Source organism: Crocuta crocuta, unplaced genomic scaffold (genome assembly GCF_008692635.1).
Source record: "Crocuta crocuta isolate KB4526 unplaced genomic scaffold, BGI_CrCroc_1.0 scaffold477, whole genome shotgun sequence".
Taxonomy (NCBI): Eukaryota; Metazoa; Chordata; class Mammalia; order Carnivora; family Hyaenidae; genus Crocuta; species Crocuta crocuta.
Window position 1 is genome coordinate 66,823 of NW_027530193.1, and position 10,988 is coordinate 77,810.

A 10,988-nucleotide genomic window follows, 5' to 3' on the forward strand; every position below is an offset into this window, starting at 1 on the left:
AAGATTTTTTTTTAAGTTTATTTATTTAAAAAAATTTTTTAATGTTTGTTTATTTTTGAAAGACAGAGTACAAGCAGGGGAGAGGCAGGGACAGAGGGAGACACAGAACCCAAAGCAGGCTCCAGGCTCTGAACTGTCAGCACAGACCCTGGCATGGTGCTCGAATCCACAAACCGGTGCTCAAACTCACAAACGGTGAAATCATGATCTAAGCCAAAGTTGGCCACTTAACCAACTGAGCCACCCACGTGCCCCTATTTATTTATTTTGAGAGACAGAGAGTGCGAGTCAGGGAGGAGAGAGGAGAAGGAGAATATCAGGCAGGCTCTGTGCTGTCAGTGCAGGGCCTCACATGGGGCTTGATCTCACAGACTGTGAGATCATACCTGAGCAGAGATCATTAGCCAGATGCTTAACCAGCTGAGCCCTCAGGCACCCCAAGAGTTGATAAGTTTCTAAGGAAGAGACTAACAAGGAATCCGATAGGAGACATAGTAGTCTTTGTAGGTGGACACCTGTTGTATCCTTGAGAGAAATTTATGCAAACATAAGCACATACTTAGTTTCTCTCCCACAGCTTTGTAAAAATGGTAGCATAATATACAGAATGTTCTGGATTTGGCTTTTATCAGTTAGACCAGGGATTGGCAAACTATGTCCTACAGGCCAAATCTAGCCTGTTACCAGTTTCTAGAAATAGTTTTATTAGAACCTCATTTATTTGTGTACATATTGTCTGTGGCTGCTCAATGCCACTAAGGCAGAGCTGAACAGCTGTGACAGAGAACATGTGGTTTATAAAGCCTAAAATGTTTGTTCTCTGGCCTTTTAGAGAAAATGCTTGCTGGTGTCTGAGTGAGACACTGTTTTAGCCTTTCTAAACCAGTATGTAAAGGGCTTCCTCACCCTTTCTCATGACAGCATACTATTTCTGTATATGGCTGCACCGTAATTCACTTACTCAAACCCTCCCGCAAGGGGTATTTGGATCGTTTCTGACTGATATTTACTGGCACAAATAACATGGAGTGGGGTAACCTTGTACTCACCTCCCTCTCCACAAGTGCGAATGAATGCATTTACAGGATGAATTCCTAGAAGTGGAATTGCTCCATCAAAGCAGAGCACACTGGTCATTTTTACAGCTTACTGTCAAATTGCTCTCCACAGAGATTTACCCCCTTACATTCTCACCAGTGTTATGAAAATGCCTGTTTGCCCCATCTTTGCCAGCAGAATGTCCTGCTTGCTTTTAGATCTTTACCAACTGCTACATGAAAAACAAGGTTTCCCAGGGTGGCTCACTTTGCACAGTTTTATTCTGGTGAGTTGCATCTCCTTTCCAGCATTTAAGAGGCAAGTGCTCCTCTCTGCTGCTGGTGGTTTGCCCTCCTGGTCTGAGAGTCTTCTGGGGGGCGGTGGTCAAGCATGGGGGATGGACCTCTCTTTCTCTGACTCTCTTATGTCGCTTTCACATACAAGCTTTTGGGGAACAAAGGTTTTAAGGACAAACATGGGAGAGCAGTTAGTGCTGTCGACATTCCAGATGTCAGAACTGGGGAAGCAAGAGGGCTCTGGAGGGAGATTTCCACTCTGCTCTGAACTTGGAAGGCTAATTTTCAGGGGGTGCAGGCTGTCATCTTCCTCTACTGTGCTTCTGTTGATACAGGCAGCTTCATGCTCCTCCAGCTCTTTGATGGGGACCACATGGCAGGCGTTGTATTTGCAGCTGGCCATCTTTTTGGCTTTCTTGGGGTTCTTTCTCCTGCAGGATGCCAGGTGGTACTGAAATCGACTGAGTGGGACTCGGTGGTGAGGGTTGTAAGGGCAGATTTCTAAGGCTTCTGGCTCCATGAGAACTTGTTCTTGAGGCAAAGTAGCTCACTTCCCAGAGTCAAAATGCGACGCCCCTGTTGGAAAAGCCCTTGGTAAGGAGGACGGAGCTGTCCTCTGCCCAGAGTTGGTCCTTAGAAGTCTGTCGGCCAAAGTCTTAACAGCTCCTGTTTCTGGGGCTCTGTGACCACGAATGGTGGGTTAGGAGAGGGACAAGGAGCTGTCAGGGACGGCTGCACAGAGAGCAGAGTTACACAGAAGAACCGATTAAAGCACATGCGAGAGCCCGAAAACCACAGCAGCCCCGCGGGAAGGTACAGAGGGTACATGCCAGCTCGCCTTGATTCCCAGAGGTACGCTGTGTGATGTCGGGGCACAGTCATGAATGGTCACAATGGGCAGCTTGAGTCATCAGTGAAGGGCCACTTGTTGTCCATCACTTTCAAGAGGCAGGGTAGCTTTGGGAAAAGCTGTTGTTCAGAATTATTGGTGACATGTCTCTTGTCATTTAACTGTTTCTAAACTTAGATGTTTAATGTAATTCCTGATATATTTGAGTTTAAATCTATTATATTTGTGCTTCCTGACCTATTCTTTGGTTTATTTTTTCTCTCTTCCTTTCTAATTTTAGACAGTTTAAAAAATTGTTTCCATTTCCCCCATGATTTTGTAAGTTACACATTCTCTAATCAAAAAAGGTTACTTTACAAATTAAAACATTCATAAATAACTTAGCTAGGTTTAAAGTTCATAAAAGTTTCATCCTCTTTCCAAATAATACAGGACTTTCTCTACATTTACTTCCCTCCTGACTTATTATGCTATCATTGTAAGTCTAATTAAAAAAAGTTGCCCAGATGGGATTGCTGTTGTCATTTCACACAGTCCAAGTTTGTTGACACTTGTCCTCATGTTGACTTGTCTTTGCTGCTTGTATTTCAGACCTGCCACCTGGGATCACTTGGTTTCCGTTAGAGGTTTACCTTTTGGAATGTTCTCCTGATGAACTCTTTTGGTTTTGTTTGTCTGAAATTGTCTTTATCTTATCCTCCTTCTTGAAGGATAACTTTGTGGAGTATAGTTGTGCTATTTTCCTTTCTTCACTGAAGCAGAGTTCAGTTTCTTCCGGCTTCCACTAGAGTTGAGGATTCAGAATTCCACCACTACCTAACTTCTTAGTTAGGTAGTGAAGGTAATCTGTTTCTTTTCATATGTCTCTTTTAAAGAACTTTTATCTTTGGTTTTTCTGTAGTTTCACTATGATGTTGACATGTGGTTCTCTTTGTTAATTTATTCTTTGTTTTTACTTTTAGATTTCTGGAATCTGTGGATTAGTGTCTTTCATTAATTTTAGAAAATGTTCAGCCATTGTCTCTTCAAATACTGTTTCTACCTTATTCTCGTACTTCCACCGATACATGATACATGTCACTTCTGCCGACATTTCATTGTCCAGAGTGAGTCTCCTGGCCACACCACACTCATGGTCAAAGAGATACAGTCCTGTTGGGTCCCCAGGAGGAGGAGAATAGGGACTTTGTCAAGAGTCCTAAGAGGTACCCGGCCAGCTCAGTCTGTGGAGTGTGTGACTCTTGATCTCAGGGTTGTGGGCTCGAGCCCCATGTTGGGTATAGAGATTACTTAAAAATAAAATCTTAAAAACAAGTCCTAAGAACATCCTGTGTCTCTGTCACCAATATTTGTTTACCTTTTCTCCACACACACAGAACATACTCCCTCCATCTCCAAGGTAGAAAAACCCAAAGTCCTAGTTTAGAGCAGGGAGAAAAACACCTTGGTCAGTGTTCGCCGGGAGCTGCTTGCGTCTGGCAGGAACTTATTCTAGAATGCTGGGCATTCTAGTGCTTCCAACCAACCTGCTGCTGTGAGGAAATGAGGGGCTCGGAGAGTCGTCCTCACAGTATCCCCATTCCTCCCCATCCCCCTAGGATTAGCTCCTGGTATACTTTGCTGAGAAGGTGTCCTTGGTAAATTGTAACTTTCATTCCATTTGTGGGACCAAGTGCCCATTTTCTGCAAGCCTGCAACCAGTATTGGAGGAGGTGTGACACTGGCCCTGCAGGGAGTTAACAGGTGCTTTCTGTACCCCAAAGAGCATCTGCTCTTCCATACCCCAAAGCCTGGCACAGTGTTTGTGGGTGATGCTGACAGTGCTTTCTCAGTTCCTAGTCCCATAGCCTTTTTCATGCTTATGACCAGGGCTGACCCAGGCACTGAGTAATTCAGGCATGTGTAAGTCTGCAAATGGAGATGATAATGAAAGCACTTCACCCGTCATTGAAATCCACATAATAAGGAATAGGGCATTAGCTATCTCAGCCTTCTTTGTGGCCAAGTACCCATTAGTGTGGCAGGCCAGCATTTAGTCCATTATGGAGAGAGCGAAGGCTGGGCTTGATAATGCTTCTAATGGACATCTTGAATGGTCCGCAAGCCTGCAGCCTTCTCCCAGCATCTGCTCTGAGCCTGGGACCTGACAGGTTGCTCACCATGGAAACTTGAAGGGAGCAAGGGATGCAGACACACCTATCTAAGCGGCACTTCCCTGGGCCTGTCTGCACCTAGGTGACCAATAATGCAAGTGAGGTCAGATTCTGCTCATTACCCTCCCGCACTTACCATCTTGAGAGGTGCTACTGACAGATGGTAATGCAGGCGTGGAGAGAGAAGGTCACGGAGCATGCAGGAATAATGTTTTCTGAAAATGAACAGTTGTGTGTTTTGGCCAGCCAAGTCAGCACTTGTCATTATGGGGTGGGATGGAGCCATTAGCGGATTAGAGTCACAAGCTTGGAGAGTCGTCTTGCATCAAGACTGGCTTCTCTCCCAGGGCTGGCGTCCCTTCCAGAGCATCCCTGGAGGATGGTCATATGGTGACAGGGAGGTCCCTACTCCGTAGAGAATTTTGCTGTGGGTTTCTTATGCGGAGCCTAGCTGAGTGCCCTCCTCATACCCCTTAGCATCTCAGTGTGAACTCTGTGCCCTCCGCTCTGGGAATATCCTCCAGGACATAGGGATATCCCAGACATGCCAAACTCATGTCATGTGTATGTGGCGCTGGGGTGTGTTCACTCCATTTCTGGCTCCCAGTGTCTCCCTGCATGTCCAGGAGACAGATGTGGACAGTCTACATAGCCCCTCTGAGCACCTGGGTTCTGGCCCTGGGACTTCCCCTACGCTGCCCTCTGCCTGCTGCTTCTTGCTCAAGGCTGCCCTGGTCTCGGCCCACCGGGTTCCTGCTAGCCCCTTTGACTTGAGGACTTTATTGTGAAAACCCTCTGTGTTGTGTGGTGCAGTGCTGCTCAAACTGTAACATGCACACGAATCGCCCGGGGTCTTGTTAAGATGCCAGGCTGGGTGAAGGTTTTGGTTCTCTCTGTCAGGTTTATGTGTCAGGGCTGTGCTAGATTTGTAGATGAGTTGGAGCACATTTTATATTTTTCTGCTTTCTGGGTAAACAGCCTAGGAACATTATTGGAAAGTTTGAAAGAACTGCCTGCTAAACTCTCTTGATGCCTACCATTTTGGGAAATAGTTCTATGTCCATGTTCAACTTGGTTCCGCAGTCTTCTGCTTCTCTTGGCAATTCCCATTTTTCTGGATTATTCCATTATTCCATTCCAATATTCCATTATTATGGATTGAATTGTTTCCCCCCACCCCCCCAATTCATATGTGAAGACCCTAACTTCAGTGTGATGGTATTTGTAGGGGCCTTTAGGAAAGTGATTAAAGTTAAATGAGATCATAAAGGTGGGGCCCTCATCCAGTAGAACTGGTGTCCTTATAAGAAAAGAATAAGACCCCAGCGGTATCTCTCCACGGGAGCACAGAGGAGAGGCCATATGAGAACATGGCGAGAAGGGCCCATCTGCAAGCCAGGAAGGGAGGTCTCACCAGAAACCAACCCTGCCAGCACTTTGATCTTGAACTTCCAGCATCCAGAATTGTGAGAAAAGGAACTTTTGTAGTTTAAGCTACCCAATCAGTGATATTTTGTTATGCAACCTGAGCAGACTAATATATAGACATTCCCCACTGAGCATTCTAGATAAACTAGCATACTGTGTATATTTAGTATTCTCTTATAATTTGAAAACTCTTCTCTGCAACTTGGGTTAAATTTCCCTTATTTTTCTAATTTTTATTTTTTTTTTTTATACTCTTTCCTTCTCATGCTTCCTGGCCCCTCCCCGTATTGGGCTTTTACAAGTCTAGATATCTTACAGCTCTTTACAAAGAGCAGAGTCTTTGATTTATCAGGTCTACTGATTTTTATGTTTTCTAGTTCATTAACTTTTACCTTAACTTTTAATTCTCTCTCTAAGTTTATCTTGTTGCTTATTTTCCAGCTTCTTGAATTGGATGCTTCATTTACTTTCTGTCTTCCTTGTTTTATAACAAAAACATTTAGAGCTGCAGGCAGTGTTTAGTTACATTCCCTGAGTTTTCCTACGCAGAGATCCAATTGTCATTATGTTCTGAATGGCCTATAATTGCAGTTTTGTTCCCTTCCTTGACTTATTTACGAATAAATTTCTAAGTGATTTAATTTTTTTCATTTATCCTTTTCTTTTTAATTTCTGTTTTTATTGTACTGTGGTCAGATAATGTGACCAAAGAGGATTGCTCATTAGTATCTCTGAGGTTTCCTTGTGACCTTGAATGTCATCAGTTTTAGTCACTTCCTTACAGATGTTTGAATCAAATGTCTTTTCTGTTTGTATGTATTTATTACATGAAGCTGGAACATGAGTCCTGCAGGGAGCTGGCGTATTGTATCCCTTTCCTGGGGAATCGCCTTGTCTGTCAACATGATCCAGGAAGTTCTAGGTAAAACAGACTGTACCTTCAGTTAGCTCAGTGTTTCCAAGCCTCAGTTTCTCTTAATGCCTCATACTGTCTTGAACAGCCAGTTTTCCGTGGAAAGTATTTCAGAGAATTTTGTTTTAAGGTCTACTCTTATTTCTTGAGGGACAACTATTTATGAAAGGTCGTAGTACTCAGGCCCTTCCCTTTGGACCTCCGAGCCCATCCTTGAGTCCCTGTTGCTTCTCTCATTTTAAAGGAACCATGAGAGACTCTTGAATGCCGAGAACAAACGGAGGGCAGATGNGAGATGTCTGTGTGTCTCTGTAGGAGGCTTGTACCAGTCTCAGTGCAGATGGGATTTGCTGTCCTTTTGCTTTGTTATCTTGGAGTCCACATTGTCTGAAGCACCCAGCCCAGGAGGGATGCTGCATGGCAGTGACTTCACTGCTGTGCTCAAGATTTCTCTCTTTGTGAGGCAAACCATGAGAGACTCTTGAATGCTGACAAAAACTGAGAACTGATGGATGTAGGGGGGAGGGGGAATGGGCATGGAGGAGGGCACTCGTGGGGATGAGCACTGGGTGTTATGTGGAAACTAATTTGACAATAAACTATTGGAAAAAAAAAAAAAAAGATTTCTCTCTTTGCTCTGGTAGCCCAAAGTTAGCTGGGCCCCCTTTCTGTACCCACCCGCAGGGGCAACCCATATCTCATTCTAACACCAGCGCTGGGGGGTATGAAGTGGGGCTACAGCCTGTAGTGCCGTGAGCCACCCCTCCTGGACCTCTTCAGGGGTCACATCAACACCAAGTGTTGGTCCCCTACAGCTGCCCTGTAGCATTAGCTTTCCTACTACTGCTTTGAGCTTGTCCATTTCATGAAGTCCCACTGGGGGTGTAGCTCTGTATTCAGTTGACTTCCCCCAGAAGCAGAGCCTGAGACAAGGATTCAGACACAAGCAGTTTCTTCAGGTAAGCCTGTAGAGAGCAGAGAAGTGAGGTATAGCTGTATGCCAATACAAATATTTTAAAAGAATGAGACAAACAGTGTCATGGTAGGTCTTCTATACGTTCTAAAGTTTTCAATGCACACATTTTTCCATAAGAAAACCAAGTAAAAATTATATTTAGAAAGATATATATGGAAACTGGTAAAGACTTGCAAAGGTTAAAGTGTGTGTGGTTAATCCAACTGCCTCAGTGGGCATCTGAAGGCCTTTGGGGAAAAAAAATGGGGAATGGTACGAAACACAACCCAGAATTGCCCCACCCAAGGGGTCAGAGAGCTGGAACATATATACACCAACTTCCACAATTCTCATCTGTTGACGTCTGTGTCGGCGTTTATAAGTTCCTTGGCACTTCTGATCTACCAAGTGTGGGCAGTCCTGGCACCACAAACAGATGTGGAGACTGGAGGTTTGTGCAGAACACACCGGAAGGTCCCATGGATATGGGTAGAGTGCCAACTGCCTCTGCCCCAGAGTCCCTTCAGCTTACTCACAGATCTATTTCTTTTTATTTGGTGATTTACAGTGCAGCCAGTCCAACAAATATTTAATGACCAGTCCTTAAAAAAAAAAAAGTCCCCGACGTGTAGCATCTGCTGAATTCCATGATATAAACTCTCCCTTCCACTGAGGCTGCTGTGGTTTCACAAGGAGCTGGCAAGGCCCAGCACACTAGCCAGTGCTTCGCTGGGTGGGCTCTCCCAGCATATGTCTCACTTGAAGGCTTCTAGCATGTGGTCCGGGCTCCTCCCTGGTTTATATACTAATATAGGTTTTTCTGTGTTTTTCCTTCAACCATTTCAGTAGGCATCTGGCAAAAAGCAGTTAAGTGTACACCACTGTCAGTCATCTGGAAATCCTTTCACTTTTAACCTTTCTGTGGCATTTCACTGCATGTGGGCTGTTCGTAAACAGCATTTATGTGAGTACGGGGAGGGGGAGCTACTGCCCTTTGCTCGCTCTGACATCTCCCCAGGAGGAGCTGCTGCCTGCGTTGGCCAGATTGCAGACTGATAAATCCGATGTTCCTCTTCTTCCACATCCCCCCTGCTGTGTGGCAGGGTGGGGGTGGCGTGCCACCTTCTCCTTCCTTGGCTCTCATTTTCTGATTTACCTGCTATGGTGTGCCGGGTAGCTATATACAGTACAGGACACCCAGCTAAACTTGAATTCCAGATAAACAGTGAGGCTTTTTTAGTACAAGTGTGTCCTAAATATTGCATGGGATATGTTTCTGCTAAAAAATTACTTGGTGTGTATCTGAAATTCGCATTCAAATGGGCATCCTGTATTTTCACTTGCTCTATGTGGCAACCTGGGTACTAGTCACCTTGTCCTCGGGGTCCACTAGAATCGCTGGCTGTCAGACCTGGATTTAGGTTTTCATGGAGCCTCTGTTAGGGCTCACACCCAGCCATGATAATGTGGAAACTTGTCCATTTTCCTTTGTTTTTGGAGAGTCTGTCCCTTGGCCACTTCATAAGGAAGAGTGGGTGGCAGGGCAGGATTTGGTGTTCCTGGGTCCTCCAGCACGCCTCCATGAAACACCAGGACAATCTCACTTTTTGGTTAACAATTGGATTTTGGTTTTGGTTCCATCCTGAGTCTTGAAGTTAATCTGTGCACATTTATTGTGGTGCCTATGTTTGGTCTTACTTCTTTCATTTTGTTAGCCATGTTTTCTTGAGTCCGTTTTCTTTGTGGGTTAGAAGTCATATCTCTTGCATTAATTGTACCCGAGGTTATTTTAAATACAAAAACCTTGGGTTTCCCATCATACGCTGTTCCTGGCTCTCACCTATCTCATTTCTTTGAAACAATTGGGATATTTAAAGAACCACATGACTATGATCGTGGTTATTCATAATAATTGACTACTGCTTGAAATGAGACCCAAAGAAGGAAGGTGGCAGGGAGGAAACACCCCCACCTCTCTCTTGCCTTCCAGCCTTCATGACCCAGAAGCCAGCCAACAGGTCTACAGGGGCCAACCTACAGGGTGCAGAGCAGGGTAGGAAAACGGCTGGGTGGAGGCTGAGGATGAAGAAGAGCTAGCACATACTTCTGACTGAACAGATGAGGAAACTGAGGCCCAGACAGGGGAAGGGCTTGCCTAAAGCCTCTTAGCAATTGAAGGACAAAATGAGGACTTTACCCCAGAACTCTTCGTTCCCGTATTTGATCTCATTCCTCAGAACTGTAACTGCTTTATTTCCTTGACACATGACTGTATTTTCTCATTTTCAAACCTTATTATAAAAACAAATCAGAAAATGCAAAAGTATCTGAAGAAGAAAATAGCATGTAGTGCATATCCTTTCAAATTGCCTAGTGATGCACGGACACACACTTAATAAAACCGGGAGGGGGCTTCAGAGGGTAGGAGGTTTCGGGGTGTGCTAGAGGGGCTGGTGCCTGGCACTGGCCTACGGTGAGCACCCTTGTTGATCAGCTGGTTTATGGGGCTCCCGGCCCTCCCCTGTGTCTCTTCCAGGCCCAGGGCCACTCCTAGCACCCCAGAGCTCAGCTTCACCGCCCTTATTTTCACCTGTGCATTTGTAAATTAACTTATTTTTCACTGCTTGTTTTTTTATTTCCATAGTACTTTTTATTGTGAGATTAAAAATACAGAAAAAACAAGGGTGCTTGGGTGGCTTGGTCATTGAGTGACCGACTCTTGAACCAGCTCAGGTCATGATCCCCGGGGTCATGGGATCGAGCCCTTTGTTCGGCTCCATGCTGTGTGTGGAACCTGCTTAAGATTCTCTCCCTCCCTCCCTCTCTCTCTCTCTCTCTCTCTCTCTCCCTCTCCCCCCCAGCCCCCTCTGTCCCTCTGCCCTGCTCACATGTATGTGCTCTCTCTCTTAATAAATAAACAATACAGAAAAAACATGTACAGCCCATAGGTACAGATTAACATATGATTATAACTACTTCCCAGATTAAGGAAATTTGGGTTTCCCGAAACTGCCCTGCCCATTACAGCCTTCCCCCTTCACCTAGAAATAACCCCTATTCTGACTTTTATGATAATTTCTGTGCTGAGCTTTATGGTTTTGCCACCTGGGCAAGCCATTGTTTATTTTTGGTTATAAAATGGTAATATTTTTACTTTAAAAATTTGGTAATTCTTGTTTTGTTCCCCCATTCTTTTACATCTCCCCTACCCCCCTCCCCAGCCTCTATTTATTGTAAGTGAAACTTTTTTCCCCCCAACTACTGTGGAGTTGTTCTTCTTAAATGAGTTGTTTCACATACATACATTTAAAGAAAAAATTAAGTAAAAGTAATTCAGGTAGCATATGAAGTAGGC

At 44.7% G+C, this 10,988-nt stretch overlaps 1 protein-coding gene across 1 annotated transcript; it reads right to left on the minus strand.

Annotated features, from left to right (window-relative positions):
* Nucleotides 1-1,301: 1,301 nt before the first annotated feature.
* GTSF1L (gametocyte specific factor 1 like) lies at nucleotides 1,302-2,198 on the minus strand. The gene has a single exon (XM_077765245.1). The coding sequence runs from the start codon at nucleotides 1,852-1,854 to the stop codon at nucleotides 1,423-1,425; it is 432 nt and encodes a 143-aa protein (XP_077621371.1). The 5' UTR covers nucleotides 1,855-2,198; the 3' UTR covers nucleotides 1,302-1,422.
* Nucleotides 2,199-10,988: the final 8,790 nt, after the last annotated feature.